The 21,599-nt window shown below is 43.4% G+C and overlaps 1 protein-coding gene and 1 long non-coding RNA gene across 4 annotated transcripts in view; one reads left to right on the forward strand and one right to left on the reverse strand.

Annotated features, from left to right (window-relative positions):
- Positions 1-1,793: 1,793 nt before the first annotated feature.
- On the reverse strand, positions 1,794-16,862 carry sall3a (spalt-like transcription factor 3a). The gene is made up of 4 exons (XM_035634765.2): positions 16,154-16,862; positions 4,738-7,896; positions 3,875-4,212; positions 1,794-3,431 (listed from the first exon to the last, which is right to left on the reverse strand). The coding sequence occupies exons 1-4, from the start codon at positions 16,242-16,244 to the stop codon at positions 3,000-3,002; spliced, it is 4,020 nt and encodes a 1,339-aa protein (XP_035490658.1). The 5' UTR covers positions 16,245-16,862; the 3' UTR covers positions 1,794-2,999.
- Positions 16,863-16,874: 12 nt separating this feature from the next.
- Positions 16,875-21,599, forward strand: part of LOC118311175 — a 51,361-nt gene continuing 46,636 nt past the window's right edge. For 2 of the 3 annotated variants that reach the window (XR_004793920.2, XR_004793921.1), the window contains exons 1-2: positions 20,056-20,142; positions 20,283-20,351. This is a non-coding gene — a long non-coding RNA (uncharacterized LOC118311175). Of the gene's footprint in view, positions 17,056-20,055; positions 20,143-20,282; positions 20,352-21,599 lie in introns of those variants that run through there. The other variant, XR_004793924.2, reaches the window with a different exon arrangement.

Here is a 21,599-nt window from a genome sequence, read left to right on the forward strand (position 1 = left end):
TATGGCTTGTTAATGAAAGCTGATGTAAGCTGGACTTTGACAGAGCAATCATCACTTCAGCCGAAGTGGATAATGTGTTGATTGGCTTACTGGTTTTATAGCAGGACTTATTCCGTGTAATGATGCTCTGTAAAAGCACCTTTCTTTTGACATACGTTATAAATGTTTTGCTGCTTTGACGGTTTTCAATGCCGCAAGAAATTATGAATTCTAGAACACACTAAACTGACATGACATTATGAAATCATGTTACCAGATTTGTTGATTTTGACCAGTTTCAACTTTGCTTAATTTATGTTATTTTTGCCTCGGATAATGATTTTTGTTTTTTAAAAGAAAAATGAATGTAATGTAGTGAATTCATCATCAAGGCTGTAGTCACATCTGCCAGTTCAGCTGCCGCAGATAAATACTGAGAAAAACTCTTGTTAAACTTTGCATTCGCTTTCATCTTGCACCTGATGTAGCTGCCTGTTGTTCACAGCAGGGATAATTTTCCCTCCATGTCTAATAATATTTAATGTGATTTTGTTGTGCCTTATTTCATATTAGAGAAATTTAGAGTATGGGTATTTGTGTGTGTGTGTGTGTGTGTGTGTGTGTGTGTGTGTGTGTGCGCACACACACACATGTGGGCCATATGTCAAGTGTACTGCACCAGGCCTGAATGCTGGGAAGATGCCACCATCCCTTTTACTCTCACACTCACACACACACACACACACGCGATGACTTCACTGAATCCCAGACAGCACACTACCCAGACAACCAGAGGAAGTCACCTAATGTACATAAAGAGAAAGGACTGGGCAAACTGATATGCATTGTCTTACACATAAAATATATGATTTCTTTACTGATTTTTGTATTACACAGCCCTCGTGACAAGTCTAAGGTAACTATGATTATGTCATGTCAAGGAATTTTGTTTGTTCTTGTGTTGTTATTACCTCATCTGTGTATAACAGGGAGATCATAATAGGTCATAATAATTCAACATATTGTAGATTCATAAATATTGTTAACAATCAAACACTGCAGTATTTTTGGGTTTGAATATATTTCCATAGTTCTGGTATTTTAAGATATATCAATGGATGTAAGAGAGGCCAGCAAGCCATCAGCTGCAACTGTGATGTGTGTTTTGTTTGTTTAAAACACACACACACACACACACACACACACACCAAAAAAATTCAAAGTAAATTTGAGTTATTTAACAAACATTTTTAAACTAAAACCCAATTCACAGCAAAAACATTAAAAAAAATATGAATTGTTTTCGTAAGTTTTTTCCCATGCCACCATAAAATGTATCCCAGAATATACAATATATACATATACATATAGACATATCTCTTGGTCAAGTTTCAGTTGATTTTTTGAATCGACTGAAAATTATTACAAATCATTGATAGTGATTTGTCATTTACAAAAGTTATTGAATGCATACATTTAAATATGAATGATATTTTTTTAATAACTTGAATAAAAATGCCATTTCATTTAATTTTGGATGTCAAAGACACTTTGGTGGTAAATTAGGCTGACAATACAAATCAAAGTGCTATATCTTCTCTGGATTTTTTCTTATACTTTAGTCTTTCAGCTATTATAATATAATATTTACATTGTTATGAATAGATGTCAATAAATTGATTTAGAAAGATCTGAATAACAACAGTTATGATAATAAACAAAACAATGATGTACATCTGGTATTTCAATTTTAATTCATGGAAATAAAAGGAAAAGGGAACCTGATGCAGATAAGGAAACAATTCAAACACACACCTGTTCTCTTTTTTATTTAAGAAGGTTTTGATTGAGTGATGAGTTTGCACTCTGACGAGTAGCACAGATGCAGTAACAGAGAACCAACTCTGCAAATTGTAGGAGTGGTACGCTGAAAACAATGAAAACAGCAAGTGATAGATAGCTCAGTCAAAAGGTTAACGGTAAATCACAGACAAAACGTCTTGTTTTTAAAAAGTGCATTCACAAACATGACAAATACTCTCAACTCATGATGTCTATTTTTATGTGATACAAAATATGCATACCTGTTTTAGATTTGTCTGTATTTCTATACATAGATATTTCTTCAAAAGGATCACTTCTTTTTTCTTTTTACAAAGGTTAAAAGCAGGGTTGTGTTCATAGCAGCTTCGGATCACTAGCCTCTTTACCATGTAACGAGATACACATAGTCTCAACAGATATCCAAATAAAACCTACCATTTTTCTCTGTTGTTCAACTCAGACACCATATTGTCTTTATTGAAAGAGATATTCACCAGTGAAGCCTGCAGTTTAGAAAAGAAATGGATCAATAAAATGCTTGGGCCATTAAATATATTTTTGTATACCCGCTTTTTTGTCAATATCATAAATATTAAAGACACAGGACAATATTGTAAGACAATGCTGGGAGACTAAATGTAAAGATTGAAATAGTTGAAACATTTTTTTTTCAAGTTTTCTAGTTCATGAGAAAAAAATATCAGGCGAGCACAGAAACACTAAACTTCATTCTTTCCTTCAGTCTGTCCATGGGCAATCATAAACAAGGTTCCCAGGCAAAGGCAAGACTGTCTTTAAACAACCCCATGTTCTTTTCTGTTTAAGTCCTGTCCACATAAGATGCTTGCCCATCATCAATGAGGCAGGATCCTGGTTTTCAAAGAAATGCTTAAAAGCAGTCAAACATACTAATAAAAACCAATAAGTACCATGCAAATCTTGCAAGACGACATATTCTCAAACAAGAGACAAAGTATTCTTCGTATAGGCGAAATATCAAGTGAGGACGCAATGAGTGAAAGGCAAAGACCTCTAATCAATACTAAATACTATATTTCCAAAACCAAACAAAAAATATTTAATCTGTACATATAATAACACGCATGAGTTCAGACTGGATCAGCAGTTTCTTTCCTTGTCTTCAGACTCTTAGTCTTTGCCAAATGCCTATCTTAGAATAATGCAGAAAGTTTTTTTTAATTGATCCCAATCTCTTTGTTCTCCTCCATAAATCTGGAGAAGGGGCGGCTGGCCCCAACCTCTAGACCAGCCTTCTCCATACCCGTCATGGGAGGGCTGCTGCCGGTGTGCACACGGTCCATCCCTCCAGACATGGCTCCCAATGAAGTGATTCCTGCACCGCCGAGGCTGACGGGCAGCTGGGTGATGCCCCCATTCTGGATCACAGAGATCTCATTGTTTTTCATGGCCAGCCCATTGGTGATAGCGGCCGCATATTGGTTCCAAAATCCTGGGTCAACATTCATGGCCCGGGCCGCCAGATCCTTCTGGAACATCTCACTGAACTTCATGGCGTCCCCACCCAGCAGGGCCATGGGATTCTCTACAGACAGTCTCCGACCCCTTCGGGCAGGAGCGTTGTTCCACATGTGTGTTCCCATGTGAACCTAAAATTAGAAATAAAAATAGAAAGAAACATCAAGAAAGTGTCATTGTGAGTCACAAATACTACATCCAAGACAAATACTACATCAAACATGTTTATGGCTGGGAACAGATGGGGAGAAAAAACTAAATTGAATGTAAAAACAAACATTAAAATGCCAACTTAGAACACCTTTGGTAACACTTAAACGATGTAAAGGAACAATTTACAAGAAACTATATTTTAATTTCAGTCCCTATAGTTTATTAAATGTTTATTTTACTGACTTTAAACTGAAAATGTCTGCTTTACTGACCAAACAGCGAGGAGAGACAATAAAAAAGTGGGGGCAAAGAGCCAAGGGACATTAAGAACTACAAAGGCCTTTAGCCAGAACGAATCCCAGAGTGTTACGACCTCATTCATGTAAAATTTTAATTGATCCTATATTAAACTGGCTCATACCTTCAAATTGCCCTTAGTGGTGAAAGCCCTTCCACAAATGTTGCAGGCGAAAGGTTTTTCCCCAGTGTGTGTGCGCTCATGGATTTGTAGAGCACTTGCTGAAGAAAAATTCTTCCCACATGAGTGGCAGTTGTGCTGCTTAGGAGTGCGTCGGGGAGGTGGGGGAGCCAACATGGGGTTGAGGCTGGGACTCATGGTGGTCTGTGGTGTTGCAGCCGGAACCTGGATGCCCACAGGCAGGTGAGAGTTTTCACTCAGAGACACTGACTTGCCGTGTCCGTTCATTTCCATTTTGACCATGTTGGATGCGGTGCTCGCTAAATTAGGAGTGTTCAGCCCTGAAAAAGAAAAAGGTAAGAAAAGATAAGATAAGATATTCCTTTATCAATCCCACAACGGGGATATTTGGGTGTTAACAGCAGCAAAGTGGATAACATAAAATAAAGATCTATATAAAAAGGGAATCGGAAATAACTATTAGAATACACTGGGTAATTTTGATACAGGGAGACCCATGGCTGCAAGGTATCTGCTTGAATCAGTCTGGCTTGAAAATATACAAATCACATTTCCCTGCTGAACTCTCAATTAATTAGGCTGATAAAACTTTATTATTGGCGAAAGAAACGTTAAATGTGTAGGTGTATTTAATATATTTATCTCCTTCTCTGGATATCAGCATATCATTTCTTATATCACATTTGTATCACATTAATTACATATTTATTACTCATGTATTGCATATCATGTTATACACTTGATATTAATTAAATCTAGTCTTTTTTATCATATCAATCAAATATAATCTGTCAAGAAATGTCATTGACTTTATATGATGCAGTAAGCGTTGATTTTGAACATACCTCGATCCCTATTGAGAAACAGCATGTTGAAGTGGCTCTCCTCCTTGATAAAGTGCCTGCCATGTTGAGTGGCAGTCAGGTCAAGGGCCCCGGTGCCTTCAGTAGCAGAAAATGGAGATGGGGTCTCAGATTTTTCTGACTTCACTGTTGCCAAGCCAGCTGTATTGTTCTCCTGGCCCTCCTCTGCTGTCATAGCACTGCTGTTGTTATTATTGTTGAGTGTAGCTGGGGACTTGGATCGCTGGCTCTCAGAGTGGCTGTGAGCTGGGGACAAATGCTGCATAGAGCCAGAGGACTCAGACAAAGCAGGGCTCCCCAAGCTTTGACCTTCAGCATCCCCCACTGCAGACAGGGAATCGGTGGTAAAGCAATCAGTCTCTCCTCCGAAGCTGATGCCGTTCTGCGTAGGCTTTGGACCAAACGAACGGGTCATATTGACAGTAGAGTCGATCATCTTCATCTGGTTCTCCATTGCGGCAATGCTGGAGATGATGGAATGTGGTGGGGAGCTCCCAGGTGAATAAGGTTTAGATGGGTCCATTTCCCCATCTTTAAAATCAACTTCATCATCCATAGCCTGCTCCATTTCATCCAGAAGATCATCATCATAATTGCTCATCGCATCTAAGCTCTTCTCGTCAAAAGAGAGGTCGGTGTCCATCTCCTGGAGGCTTTCAGGGACCGGGGTGTTGGGGATTTGTCCTCCCATGTGCATACGAATGTGCTGCTGCAGCACAACAGCATTGGTGAACTTTTTCTGACATATAGGGCAGGAGTGCTGTACCCGAAGTGGGGGTTTGGACCTATGGACACCAAAGTGTGTTTTCAGGTTTCCCTTCGTCGTAAATGCCCGTCCACATATCTTGCATTTGAAAGGCCTCTCACCAGTGTGGATACGATAGTGCATCTTGAGAGCACTCTGGCAACTCAAAACACGATGACAGATGACACATTGGTTTGGGTCAGTCATCTTCTTGTCAATATTTTCAACAAGCTGCTGCAGCTTTGATGTTTCTGAGGTTTGCATAGAGTCTAGGAGGCCACCAAAAGGAAACTTAGCCTTAAACTGGTCTGAGAGCATGGGAAGGACAGGATGGGAGACAGAGTTAGAAACAGAGTTGGGGGTTGTGATGGGTTCTATGACCCGACCACTGCTGGACGGAGTGGTGGAGGTGACGGTAGCTGAAAAAACCATTTGAGATACTGATGTAGTTGTGGTGGTGTTGTTCTCTCCAGGCCTATTAGAGCAGCTTGGGGGCAGGAGAACACCTTCAGGTTTCAAGAGAGGAGGTGCATCACTGCCTATGCTGTGTTTTGGGGAGGGCGAAGTAGTGGTCATGCCAGAGTCAGTGATGATATTTGGGGACAAAGATGCACACTCACTTGAGGGTGGAGATGGCCTCTGAGGGGACCTGTTGAGTGGAGTGAGGCTTGGAGAATCACCAAAACCTCCCATCATACTCGGCAGCGTTGGTGGCAGCTGAAGCCCGACTGAGGTGGGAACAGTAGGGAGGACAGGTTTGCTGTCTAGCCAAGTGGTTACAGGTTTTTCCGGGGGCAAAGACATGCCATATGGGATGCCTGAGCTTGTGGGCACATTGTCCAGGTACTCAGGCACAGGGTAGGGGTTCATCTGAATATGTGGGTATTTCTCTTTGTGCCTCTGGAAGTGGACTTTCAGATTGCCCTTGGTGGAGAAGCGGTTGCCACATATGTTGCACTTGAAGGGCCTCTCTCCTGTGTGGGAACGCAGGTGGATCTGTAGGGCGCTGTCACTGCCAAATACCTTGGCGCAGAACCTACACTTATGCTTGAAGAAGGGGTCCTCAGAGCTGGGCTTAGTGTCAAACACAGACACATTTGGGGGCTTCCCCTTGCGATGCTTCATCAGAGCAGCGAGGGGGTCAAGTGCATTGGCTGTGGCTGCTATGCTGGCCAGGGGGTTGGGGAAGATAACACTGCTGGATGAGCTGTGAGGTATCAGCGGTAGACTTGAGGCAGAGCTCAAGAGGCTACTGTGGCTGAGAGAGGGAGGGGTGGTGGAGTTCCTGGGAAGAGCTGAGCTGCTGCTAATGCCACCACCTCCTGTTACACTACTACTAGTGCTAATGTTGTTGTTCGTGACTGAAGATGAGCAGGTGGCAATTAGAGATGACAAACCAGAACCACTGGGCTGGGGAAACAATGAAATATTCGAGGATGTGTTAGCAATTGAAGAGTTAACTTGCTGACTGCCACTTTGTGGTGTTTGAGAGAGAGTCCCTTCTATTGCTGAGTTCAAGGGTGAAGAGCCTTGACCATTAAGAGTGGCTGGCAACCTAACAGGCAGCTGATGGACAGGAGGGGTGATGAAGTTGTGTAGCTGAAGTTGACTAGCGACAGGGGGGACACAGGAGGATACAGGCCCCTGGTTTCCAGCAGCATTGCTGTGATGGTGATTGAGAGCAGGCTGTGAGGAAGACTGTCTGTTCATCAGAGCCACCTGACTGCGTATTTGCTCTATCAGCTGCAGCTGGTGTATCTGCTGCTGCTGGAGGGCCATCAGCTGGTCCAGGATCATGGGAATAGCCATGGTGGAGACCCCACTGCCTGCTGCTGCCCTTACACTCTGTGAAAATTGGGCCACTGCAACCCGGGTGCCATGCAGAGTCTCCAAGGTGACATTGGTGCTTGGCATTGCGTAGCTTGTGACAGTGGAGGGGACGACATCATTGAGTTGAGGTAGGGAGCCGTCTGGCTCAGGGGATGTCACATCTCTTTCTTCAAGATCCATATTTTTTTCAGGAGAAAGGTCCAGCTCCATCTGCTCATCCTCCTTTTCTAATACATTGACCCCATTCAAGGTTGTTGTCTCTGGGATGTCATCCCCCTCACCATCAGGACTGTGGTTGCCCTCCCTGGGGTCCTCGCTGTCAGCCTGCTCACTAGGGCAGCTGGGTACGGGGGAGAGCTCTGTAGGGTACTCCTGGGAGGGGATAGGTGTGTCCTCATTTTCGTTCACTATGAGCACCAGGGGGTTCTTGGTGCAGCTATTTAAATGTTCACAGAAGTCTGACCACTTGAAGAACTCAGCGCAACACTTCTCACATACATGGGTCTCCTCACTGCCACTGCGGCTCTCATTTCCGCTGTCGGCATCTTCCAGCACATCACCTCGGGCTACAGAGAAGGTAGGGGTTCAGGGGAGGAAAGGAGGGGAGGGGGAGCAAAAAAAGAAGAATTAATGAATAAATAATCAATATAGAATCCACACATATTTTGCAGTGCGGTGCAGCAAAGATTTAACCTTTGATTTTTTCCCCTCTCTTTTAACATAACCAAAATCAATATTCTTTTTATTTTTTTACTCTGAACAAATTGCCCTAGTTCACCAATTCTCAAGACCCAGGTTTGTGCATTTGCACCCTCTCCATAGAGCCAGCTAATAATTTTCTTTGTGCAATCCATCAAATTATGAGGGCCTATCAATTGTGGATACTGCCGCTTAATGAAATTCCATAGAACCTATTGATTTCCAATATTTCATACAATTCACAGCTGCCTCATCTGTTGGGTACAAATCAGGACTTTGATGGCCCCATTAGGATTCCCCTCGGCTATCAAGACCAGTCATTTCCACCTGAATTTCAAATGCCTCGGTCTTTTCGTTTAGCATTGCAAAGGTAATACTTTAGCCACAAGTCAAACCAAGGGACTCGTACATTTCATGCACAGTGAATAGGAGTGAATGGGTATATTGAACCATTTGAATAGTTTGCAACCAATAACGATGATTTAAAGTTGTGCCCACTTATAAATGTTTTTCTATATGTTTTGAAATAAAAAAGTATTCCCTTTCAGTTGAGAAATTAAATCTGTCTGTCTCTCTCTCCCTCTCTCATGCTCGCTGAAATAAGACTCAACAAATTACATGCTAGTGCCATGGCAGCAAAGTCTCTGATTAGTTACACATGTTTAATCACAGTTGCAGGAAGCCACTTCCTCTTCCACATGCAAACACCACCAAGAGTCAAACAAGCGGACGCAAGTTCTGAACATGGACCTAATTCACACCTGATCAAAACCATGTAAAACTGGCCTCCCTTGTATGTTTATTTTTGTATTCTTGCGTGTGTGTGTGTGTGTGTGTGTGTCTGTGTCTGTGTGTGTGCGTTGTCCATTATGATTAGGAAGTGTGCTCAATCACCACCACAGCATCCTGCGTGTACTATATTTCAAAGTCTCCTGTTCAGTTTACACTGAAAGACCCAGCATACAGTATGTCTGGTAATATAACTGTTTATCCACACATCAAACAATTTTGTATACACTTCACACTATAAAAATATTCACACCATCTCATAGGTATTTACTGCAAATAAAAGTGATTTATTTAATGAAATGATGCTGCTATAACACAGGCTTGAGTTGATAGTTCTTAGGTGAGTGTGTAATAATAAAAAAAAGATAGGGGTCCATAGCTATTAAAAGATCTAAAGTTCATATATTTCTTGTACAGTATGTATATGGTTTGCATGTCCAACACATACACACACACACATTAAACACTGCACGTTGAACCCAACATTAAAGGCCTCACTGTGCTTTTTCAGTGAGTGAGCAGTAGAGTCCTACAGTGGATGCGCTCATTTCAAAGGTTAAAATGGAGCAAGCCACGGTGAAGCAGACGTGGAGCATTTGTGCCAATTACAGTGACTCATTAGTACATAAATTCATCACTCCTCCGAAGGGGGCACGAGCTATCAAGGCCTGGTGTCTATAACTTAATTAATTATCAACAGAGAGGCTTTGGACAGGGTCTGTGTTCTCATCCTAAATCGGGGCAGGGCTGACAGAGCAAGAAATACACACATATATATATATATATATATATATATATATATATATATATATATATATATTCACTAAATCATGTATTTTACCCTGATAAATTAGGGAAAACTGATTTGCCAATTAAAGGAAAATCAAATGTAAAATCGCGCACATTTTCATTTTGGCACGTGCGTAATAATCACTTATTCCAGCCACATGTCTCTAAACTCAGTATAAAAATTCCATTGAATAAAAAAATAGTGGTTCATTTTCCAGGTTTCTATTATATACCATCACTAAAAATGTTCCTGAACAAAACAATGTTCCCAAACAAAACAATCTCGACCAGCGGAAAAGGAGAAAGTGACCGAAAACATCAGTGACACGTGACAGCAGGCTGGAAATCTCCTTAGCCCGGCAGCGGACAGCGGGACTCATTTCCATAATTGAGGGTTGAAAGGTCAACACAAATGAGTAGGCATTGTGTTGAGCTGATTAGTTATTAGAATGGTATTACTGTCAATCTCTTTTATTCATTCATACAATTACAAGTGGGGGCCTTTGTATGCCTCTGACCTCACACACAAACACACACACACACATCGACACATTTCCTCACGCACAGATGTAGACAGACAAAGAACCTTCCATTCCATTCTATAGGGATTTACACCTAAAAAAGCCAAACATACACATGCACACACTTACTCCTGTCACTGGAGGATATTTTAAAGTGTATATATATTTTTAAAAGTGTATATATATATTTATTGAGAAAAATTCCAACTGCTACATTTTTAAATCACCTTTTGTAAATTTAAAAATTCCCTTTTAACTTTGTTGCAAATAGAAATAATGGTATCTTTAATAGTCAGATAGAGACTCGTTTTTAAACTGCACTCTTTAAAAGAAATTAGTTAATATAATTGTTATTTTATTACAATTGTAAGACAGTGGAATGGTGTGCGCGCTGTGCGTTTGTGTGTGCACTGAGCCGTGTGTGTGTGTATGTGGTGGAGGTATTGATTTTCCTATAGCATAAGAAAAGGAAGGGATGAAAAAAACATCCAATCCGTTTTTCATTCTCTTAAGAGTCTTCATTTACTCCGATGCAAATATTAAGCTGAACGCAGTCAATAGGGGGATTGTAGACATTGAATCGGTGTGTCCGCTATCTTGCTCAGCAATCTTTGGCATGCTAACTGAAACCGCTAATCTGACATATTATATCAGATGAGGTATTCATGCTTTCCACTGAATTCTGTGAAAGCCACAGAGCCGGGCATTGAGCGAAGCATTAGGCAATTACAGATTCTCCCATTCTTAACAATTGCCAGATTCACTTAATGAATACACACACACACACACACACACACACACACACACACAGACAATGACACTGGTAACATTAACTATAGGTTAAGGTAAAATCGGTGCTATCTCCTATAAAAAAAAGGGTAATTTAAAGTGTATTGTATGTTACATTTTAAAATGTGAGCTTAAAATCTCTTCGTCAAACTGTAATATTTTAAAGTTAATCCACGTACACCAAGGTGCTTAGAACAGTACACTCCAAAGTGCGCCTGCACTTACAGCAAACCCTAGAACCGCCCCACCTCCTGCCCCATTTAAAAGCATTCTTCTCAAGCGTCTGAGGATACGTAGCTTAGGACCCTCGCAGAGCGATGCATCACTGTAGGTCCAGCCCAAGTCGGGAGGGGAGGACAATAAAAGGAGGCCTGCTGGGTTCAGCAATGTTGGAATTCTTGGGCCAATTAGTTTTTGTTTTTTTCCCCCTCGTTGTGTTTTTTTCGTCGTTCGCCCACTCTTCTAATCTCCGGTAAAGAGACAATGATTTGAGCCACTCATTTTTTCAAAGTTGACTAATAAAGAAATGTTTTGACATCGTATTAAATTGCCCTTAGCTGTATTAAAAAAAAAAAAATGTAATCAGGGCAAAGAAAAGGAAACTTAGAGCCCCCTCCCCCTTTTTAAATTAATAAATCTCTGTATATAACATTGTTAAATCATTACATTAATGTCACTACTGATGGAGATTCAGTATGTGCATGAATTTTTAAATAAACAAATCCTGCAGACATTTTTATTTTCTGTTCTTTCAGCTATTGCATAGTCCCTAGACAGTCCTGTCTCTATGACCATAAACACATTAAATATCCCCTCCAATGATCCAACGCATCCTCTGCCCAGCTCTGTCTGCACGAGTGTGTGTGTGTGTGTGTGTGTGTCATCGGCCTGGTCAGCCCCACTGCAGAGTGGTACAGTCATATCTGCGCCAACAGAGAGGCCTTTGTCATTGCCTGCAGATGTGGAGCAGCCAAAACATTAACGATTTGTTTGTGCAAGCATTTGCAATACAGTATTCAGTGACGGCACTCTGTCCAGATGACTGTGTCACTCGTCAAGATGGCTCTCTGGCTACGGATTTACAAAAGGGCTCGAGGTGAGGCGGAGACTCCAGGCTCTAATGGACACTTATCCTCTGCAGGTCTTTTTTTTTTTTAATTTTACATGGCAATCTTTAATCACAATTAGTTTCTAGATGTTAAATTAAAAAAAGAGATCATCGCGATCTCAGCTGTCGAACTGTTCGTCCGGGACTCTGCTTTCTGAACAAATCGGCGCTAAAAAAAATCAACCAAACAAACATCAAACAAATCATCTTAAGAACAGCCACTAAAATCAAAATGCACCTCTTCACTCGACGGCTTGCTTGCTTCCTCTTAAATCCCCCCCAAAGCCCGCCGTTCTGTCTAAAATTAAATGCATCTCCTGTCTGGGCCTTCCTCTCGATCAGGATCTTACTTGTTCGTGTGCTGAGTAGTAATTAAGACACAGTCATATTTGAGTGTCTTCCTTGGCACAACTGTGTGGGTGGTCCACAGGCCTGCACCCATTCGGTGAGAGTGGATTAAAACAAAAGCCAAACAAAGCCCCACTGCAGGGGGAAGTATAGGCAACAACCGTGTTGTCACTGTCAGTGAGGATTTTCTCAATACATCACCTCATTCCTGCCTTAAATGTCTGGTAGGGTGAGGAGAAAAGTTCTACTCAACCGTGTTTGAAAATTCAATAAGTATTCAGACGTGGAATTAATGTGACTGCATCTGTGAATGAAGCAAGACAACTGAAACTACATTTAGAAAACGCCCCTGACTGGTGAAAGCAATGACCACAACATCTTCCCTGAGGGGTTGTAATTACATTTTTTTTTTGCAGAGCAGTAATATTTGGAAAAATGTACTTTTGTTGGTTGGATTTGATCCTGAACGTCCTCGGCCCATGACTGGGAGTTTTTTGCCTCAGGGAAAACCCCCCAAGTAGGCGAAAGCACGGGGGTGTTTATATGCAACATGCACGCCACCGCCCCCCAACTATACGTTTCTCCATGCACACCTTCAAAGACACTGGGTGCAGAGGGAGCAGTGGCAGGACTCAAAGCCCGTCACCGCTCACACTTTTCTAGGACACGATAAAGCTGTGCTGCCAAGGTCAACGGCACACATGTTGTCGCTGTACAAGGTGGTCGTCATCAAGCGGCGGGACCTGGCTGGCCGGGGGCTGGACAAAGGTTAAGTCAGCAAGCTTTATAAAAGCACTCCTAAGCAGACACCCCTTGTCCCCCCTCCTCCTCCTTTCCTCATCCCAACACACACACACACACACACACACACACACACACACACAGACACAACCCCCCTTCCCCCCAGGGGGCAAGTGTTGGGAAGGCCTGAGGCGGAGATGGTTTGCCAGACAAGGGCTTGTTGGCACTGGATTCTAGTTTTTCATGTTTTGCTGGATGCAGCACATTAAAGAGGCCCTCGCTGAGCTACAGGGGACATCAGAGGAAAAAATGTCACATTCAAACTGAGGATTTGGTAAATAAAAATGTAAAAAATACTGAACACACTGGGTTGTTTGTATCAAACAGCCTACTGCCCTAATGGATATTTTCCTAGTAGGTGGCTCTGTTCGTGAAATGCGCTTCAGACAGGTCGCGTGTGTCCTTCTGCAGAAATCGAGCGACACTCGAATGCTTGACTTTCTCCTCACCTCTTGCCCAACGTGCAGGCGGCGATAGATTTTAAGTCGAAACCGAGTAGCTGCTGTCTACTGGAACTTCTGAATTCCTTTGACACTTATATGCAACGATATGTCACGGCCGGCCGATCAATAGTGTCGCCACGAGCTGCACCGCGGCAAAACATGGGCGGCGAAAGAATCCGATCACGCTGCGACGATACATACACACTAACAGTCTGACAACTGTCGCTCGACGTGCGAGGCAGCTTCGGATGAGACACGGTATTATTAGGTTTGTTCAAGTGTGTATGGGCTCACTGTGCGCGGCCAAAGGCTTGGGATTGTTTCGCTGCAACGTCTGTCCTGCACACAAGCAAGCCAGTATAGTGCTCCAGCGAGGGGCAGGCAAAAACATTCCACGGCCACTTCCAGTCTCAGACACAATGACATGGATACTATAGGTTACCCACAAGTCGGCGTGAGCACCATTTTACACTAAAACTATAGATGTAGGGAGGTGTTGAAATGGAGAGACTAATCCCAGGATAGGTTTCCCTCAAAACTGCCTTCAATGCATTTTCCCTTTCATGCATTCTAATAGTCATTTTTCCAAATCACCCTTTTTGCTTTTTAAATTCTATGTAAATCATCTCAAATCTCATATTTCCCTGCAGGAAAAAGAAGGAAGGTTAACGTTTCATTCCACCATCCTACAGGAGAGCAACCTGACGGACGCATTTCGTATCACTGACCAAAAAATCCGAGCGAGGGGTTATGAAGCATTGGACAACGTTTGTGTTACTGCGTGCTGCGGTGACAAAACAAAAAATCTGCGGTGCGAGTTGGACAACAGAGCCAAACATTTCCCCCATGAAAAGAGAGCTGCTCCCCAGAGATTACATCACGCATTTCTATTCTACAAGCAGCCCTGCAATGTGTGTGTGTGTGTGTGTGTGTGTGTGTGTGTGTGTGTGTGTGTGTGTTGGTCATCATGGGCCCAGCAAAAAATGGTATAATGGATGATATGCATCTTTCCAATTTAAATAAGAGAAATTCAAACAATTCATTAATGAAATACTGAATTTAAAAAAAATCTGATCATCAAAGTAAATGATTGCCTTTTAAAGTTACACAAAATCCTCTAATGTCCACATGTAAAGCAAGATGCTCCCACATTTGATATGATAATAAAAGCAACAAAACATGCAATACAAACAATGAAAAATAGAATAATTTACCATTGGATCCCTGCACTAAAAAAAAGTGAGGGACACTGTATCCCCACAGTCGTAACGGTATTTCTATGATCTGCAAAGCATTTCAGTTTGACTTCAGCTCCACCATATGATCGTTTAATTGCGGAATAAAAAAAAAGCTGAGAGCAGAATAAAAGATGAATGAGCCTTTTCTCTCTCCCTCTCATTCTCTCTCCACATGGCGAGGACGAGCTCTGTCAACCGATCGTGTCAACGTTGTGAGCAAAAGGGAACAAATCAAGTGTGTTAAATTTATGTGAGGGGGAGGGAGGGAGGGAGGGAGGGGGGGGGGGGAACCAAAAAAAAAAAAGCCAAAACAAAACAAAAAATTTCCATAACAAAACAAGGCTTCGACCTGCAACAGGAGAGGAAAAAAAAATTCGCATTTTGCTCCTCGAAGTGCCAGATTGGCGCAGAGGGGGTGGGAATAAAAAGAGGCACGAATGTATGAAGGAAAAAAAGAGAAATAAGAAATAAAAATGTAAAAAATATATTTATTTCTATAATTTAAAAAAAATGTTTACATCAGCTAGAAGATTTACTGCCATATCTACAGACTCCAGAATTCCAACCGCACAGAGAGAAAGAAAAAATATTTTCCCAACTTGTCAAATTCTGTGTGTGTGTGTGTGTGTGTGTGCGCGCGCGCGTGCGTGTTTTATCTGGCGTGCACGAACATACACAAAGTCAAGATTTTTTAAGGAGCACAGCGGCTCCGACATTTGACACAGAGCAAAAAGTATTATTTCTAAATTCTATTTCGAAACGGGCCTTTAAATTAAAAATAATAAAAAAAAAAAAATAAATTGTAATAAAAGGCCTCCGGCACGCGATGCAAATAAATGCTGCTAAAGTGTAAAAAAAAACCCAACATTTTTTTGTGAATTATGATCGTGCGTTATAGTTTGACTGGGTCGAGGGGACGATGAGGACGATGACGTGACGCGGGGTCAGAGTCGCCGATTCCTGGGAACTCCAACTGTGGAGAGCTCCTAACTTCATACATGACAAATCTCCTGCATCTCTCTATATATTTTGAACAAGCTCATCGACGACCCTTCCCCCCCTCACTCCCTCCCTCCCTCCCTCCCCCAGCAGAAGTCCACAAATAATCCAAACGAGTTCACAAAACTTAAAAAAAAACAAAAAAAAACCCACAACAACCAAAAAAAAAAAAAAAAAAGGATAGAAGAGGAATCAAACGGCTCCCAGAGCTGCGGCCAGGAAGAGGGGGTCGTGGTCTGTCAGGGGAAGGAGAAGGAGAAGGAGAAGGAGGAGACCCGCAGCTGGTCACATCCACTCACCGTGCTGGGAAATCACCCCGGTGGCCGCGGCTAGTGCGGGATCCTCGTCCGACTTGAGGTGCTGCGGCTTGGCTTGCTTGCGTCGGGACATGCTGCTGCTGCTGCTGCTGCTGCTGGCGTCGGTGCTGGCGATGCTGCTGCTGCTGCTGCTGCTGCTGCTGCGTGCGCGCTCCGAGATGTCTCTGCGTTTTGCAGAGACATCAGCGAGGAGCGAATGAATCAACACTCTCCACACAAAAAAAAAAAAAAAAAAAGAAGAAGAGGAAAAGTTCGCCAACAGTCTGGGTACAGCAGAGAGAGAGGGAGAGAGAGAGTGAGAGTGTGTGTGTGTGTGTGTGTGTGTGTGTGTGTGTGTGTGTGTTTCAGAAGAAATCTGAAATTAGCCGGTGGTTCTGCCGTGGCCGCGCGTCCGATTGCGCATGTCGGCGTAATAATTATGATGGTGAATAACGCCTCGCGACTGATGGCACCGTGTGGCCAAGGTGGGGAGGGTTGGCTGGAGTCCAGCGGACGCGCATTGGTTATGGTAATGAGGGACGGACCACGGCAATTAGCCGCTTCACTCCTCGGACTTTATCCGTCTCCTTCACTATCAACCTTCCCCCCGACGACACAACACAACACGGCCGATCTCTTGTTGTGCCCACCTCTCGGGGGGGGGGGGGGGGTCTTCACACCGGGGAAGGTCAGACTCTTGTTTCTGTTTGTTTGTTTCTTAACTCCCCTCCTGTCAAGAGGCGCACTGACTCTCGAGGATTCACCGGCGCGTTTCTTCGCCAAGGATCTCTCCGGTCTTCATCACCATCACTCTCTGGCCTCTTACGATCCCACGAAGTTCAGAGAAAAGCCTCTCCTCATATCAAGTGTTATCTCGAGATCCCGCGGGTCACTTCTCTCTCTTGGTAACTTTTCTTCTTCTTCTTCTTCTTCTTCTCTTTCCTCTGTTGTGAACACGCGCCTCCTTCTCCTGCTTTTACTTTGGGACGCACAAAAAAACAAAAGAAGGAGCGATGTTTACAGTCTCTGGGCTGGTTGAAGTTTCCTCTTGATGGACATCTTCCCTGTTTGACTTGTATTACACGGACACACACACACAACCAGTGAGTGGACGTGACGAGTACAAGTTCTGGACAACAATAAACTGTTAGCAGTTTTTGTTTCTGTTCTCCTCCGCTCGCCAAACTTTGACGCGCGACAACGCGGTGCCACGACCAGTCCGAGTCCGAGTCCTCCTCTCGCTGACGGTGTGATCAAAAACTGGTTCTGGCCCCGTAAAAAGAAAAAAAGCGCCCTCGGTGTTGCGATGAAGTCCTCCTCCTCCTCCTCCTCCTCCTCTTCCTCCTCCTCCTCCTCCTCTCGCCGTGGCTTTAGCTGCCCGGTTTGCGCCTTCGCCTCGGTGCGCTCTCTCCAAATGTCTGTGTTGTTTTTTTTTTTGCTTCTTCTCCTTCTGCTGTTCGGTGACCAAATTCCCAAACTGCACCTCCAGTCGGTGTCGCGCCCTTTCTGCTCGGTTCACACGCGGAAGCCTGAAGTTTGAAGTTTATCTTTTGGCAGCCTAGTACCACTACTACGACTCGCAGCAGTGTCGCTTTCTCTCGGCGCTGCGCATGGCTCCTCCGCGTGTGTGTGTGTGTGTGTGTCTCTCTCTCTCTCTCTCTCTGTGTGTGTGTGTGTGTGTGTGTGAGAGAGAGAGAGTTAACCCCAGAGCGGGGAGGGTTCAGCCCATTGCTTTGAGCCGCCACTAGGATGTACCACCACGTTACTGTTCAATGGATCAGACCCTGCGCAGTGAACACCCAGATTCTGACCTCCCATCATATCATATCTCACAGCTGTTAACAGTCGGACGCCGTAAGCGACACACACGTCATATCAATCTCATGAATTTTTTTTTATTTCATTGTTTTTATTATGACACCGGCGATTAAGTGGCTGCACGGTGCACACCCCGCCTTATTATTTTCCAACATTTCTACTTTATGCACGTTTTTACGCACGGTGCCATCCACTGGAAATGTATTTCGTCCTGCACTGACAATAAACAAATACTGAACAAAATCAGTAAAGATGTATGTGAGAGTGCAAGACACAATATACACATTATATAAAGGCATTTTTTTTTTAATTCGTTGTAAAAAACAATAGTTTTTCTGTGGCATTGAAATGAGAAAAGAGGCGAGCAGAAGAGAAACGGTGTTGCGCACCGCTGGCAGCTCGTCGTGGCCCGGCATGAACAAATTAACCCTTTACACGCTGCGGGAATTGTTATTTGCATTAAAATATCTGAATGCATGAGGTCACAAGTCTGGGAGGTGGGTGTGGGTGGTGGGGGGGCTGAAAGGATTAAGACGTGTGAGGCCAAGAGCCATGTAAATACGAGAGGCAGAACGTGCGTAATCTTTGTGTGTGTGTGTGTGTGTGTGTGTGTGTGTGATAAACATGATTTATTGAACGACGTAAAGTTACCGCGTTGTCTTATTACGAAATCATGAAATATGTATTTTCGAATCGGTTGTAATGTCACAGCCTATACTTTCCCAAAAATTTTTTTAACATGAAATGATGCTGAAAATATTATAATGCCACGTGTGTATGTTTAGTTGTTCCAACCAATGAATTTAAGAAACAAATGGAAACAAATTTACTGTAATGGTGGATCTGAGCTTTTCCTTTTTTTTCAGTTGGAGGTGGGGAGGGGGGTGTTTAAGCAACCCACCTCCTCCTCCTCCTCCTCCTCCTCCTCCTCTCCCTCCTGTCTGTTTGACTTGTCTATTCCCCTGAGTCCACCTCATACGAGAGACAAATCTGTTGACATCAAGGTCGTACACTGCGAGCAAACTTTCTCTATTCTCCCTCTTCCTCTTCCTCTTCTTCTCCTTCCATCATCCCCCTCTGGAAGTTATGTCCCCCCCCCCCAAAAAAAGAGGCTGTTATTATCTGGTATTAATAGATGCAGCCCCCGGGAAGACAAAATCAGCTATTGATAATTGCAAGGAGTGTACGGCAGCTACTGTATCGATCGGCGTGTCCTCCACTCCCCTGGTGCCGCGAGATAAGGAGACACACTCTTTAGAGCAATATAATTTCTTTTGACCTATCTGCTTGCTACAGACTTATGATGAATAGCCAGAGTGGCCGAAGTCCTTTATCACCAAAGTTGCCCCCTTGATATAATATTGATTCTTTATAACTAGCTCGGCGCACAAAAATCAAACTGTCCACTTGGCCATCATCATCATCAATATCATCACAAAGGCAGAGGAATGAAGACCCCCCCCCCCCCGCGAGTCTCTCTCTGAAGGCGCGAGCCTTTACAATCTCCTCCTCTGTAAAGGCCCTAATCTTTATTTTGCTGATGATGAAAGGAGAGAGGAAACGAGGCAAGGTGCCATTTAAGACGAGGTGCCATTTAATCCGCCACACACACACACACACACACACACACACACACACACACACACACACACACACACGGAGAGAGAGAGAGAGACCAAAGGAGGGGGGAAGCAGGGAAAGAGGGGATCAGGATTGTCAGACAACTTGGACATCATGGAAAATAATTTGTTTTCTGTTCATAGTTTCACTGACCGAAATCCAAGATTTGAATCTGAATTTCTTCCAAAGCACAACCTGCAATTCACATGTTGTTGTTTTTTTATAACTCATAGCAGAGGGGGGAAACAGATCTACCCACTACTATGAAAGTAAGAAAAGAAGAAAAAAAAAAAGGTGTTGGGGTCTATGGGATGGGATGGGACATAGGGGGGCTGTTCTGCCGAGCTGCAGCCCCACAGAGGCGACACTGCGCCGGGGCCACTCTCTCTCCATTCACCGAGAGAGAGGGCAGAGCACTGCTGGTGCTGGAGCAGGGCGGCTGGGGAGGGGGAGGAGGGAGGGAGGGAGGGAGAGAAGAGAGAAGAAACCCCCTATAATCACCCAAACAACCATTTTTTACCCATGTTGCCCCCTCTGTGGATCTGTGCGGCGAGGTAAGAGGAGAGAGGGGCTTCGACCCTCTGCATTGTCCACCGCCTGGATCTGCTCCTCTCTCTCTCTCTCTCTCTCTCTCTCCTTCTCTCTCTCTCTCTCTCTCTCTCTCACTCTCTCTCTCTCTCTCTCCATCCCGCAGGTCGGTCTCTCACTGCGGGACGCGGCGGAGGGGGGAGGCCGGGGCCGCGCGGAGCAAGACGCCAAACAGGTAAATGACGCGCGCATCCGAAAGAATCGGATATGATCAGATTGTCACTGTAAAAAAAAAAAACACGCTTCGTTTTTTTTCAACGTGCCGATCGGAGCGGGACGTTTTCACCTGCGTGCGTGTTGCTCGGACCGTGAAACCATGTGGTGAGTGCTGCACCTTGGAGAATATCGCGTCCTTTGCGTCCGTGTCCAATCAGACGTCTTTGCGCCGCCGCAACTGGTGCCAAGACGCAATTTACACACGCGCGCGCGCGCGCACCGCGGGCTACTGTAGCAGCCTATGGCAAACAGCTGAGGATTTGATCTGCGCCAATCAGAGACGAGATGTCACTCTTTTTTTTTAATTCCGCAATTGGAAGATTGAATATAGGTGGAGGTAAACGTAAGGATCTTAAAATATTACTGTATGGACACACGTGAGACACTTATGTTTTAGCACGTGGCTTAGAATATCCACAGCCCCACATTGTGTCTGCTGCAACACTAATACCTTTTAATATTTCCATGCGATTATTTAAATATTCATATCATTTTTTATTTGAGACAAATAAGCCAAGGGCTTTTTAATGAAGTATAACTTTTAATATCTCTTATAGCACCACAATAGAACCCCCCCCCCCAAGAAAAAATGGGATGCTAAATGTTGATGTGTTTTTTAAAGATGTGGAATTCATTACATTTCTGAAATATGCATTTGTTTGGTTCCAGTGACTTTGAGGGTTTTGTCCTAATATTACACCAAATTAACAGTTTTTTAATTCAGATTATGGTGGCATGTGATTCATGTTAGGTTCTTGACTTAAAAGTAATTTTGTTGTGGGGAAGTTTGGAGTTTTTTTCCCCCTAATATCTTGTGTTAGTCTTTTTATTCTAATATTCTTGGAGGATTTATTCCATCGTGACTTTGAGATGTTGATACGAGAAAAAACTATTTGACGTTTTACAGTAAGATCTGTAGAGTTGTAAAAGCAATATTGGCACGTGTCCACACTTGATGTGTCTAGGTTAAGTGTCTTTTCAGAAAGGAAAACATGCAGGAGGAAGCTTACGTGTGTTAAGTATCATGAAACTGAGTGAAACAACAAAAGCTGCTCGTCTGAACGGCGTGGTGTAAGAGTGTAGTTTTTTTTCACGTGTTCTAACTTTACCACACATCCATTAGTCGGATATGTAAAACACTCACACACACACACACACACACACACACACACACACACACACACACACACACACAGTTTGACACATA

The sequence above is a fragment of the Scophthalmus maximus genome, chromosome 1, assembly GCF_022379125.1.
Source record: "Scophthalmus maximus strain ysfricsl-2021 chromosome 1, ASM2237912v1, whole genome shotgun sequence".
Lineage (NCBI taxonomy): Eukaryota > Metazoa > Chordata > Actinopteri > Pleuronectiformes > Scophthalmidae > Scophthalmus > Scophthalmus maximus.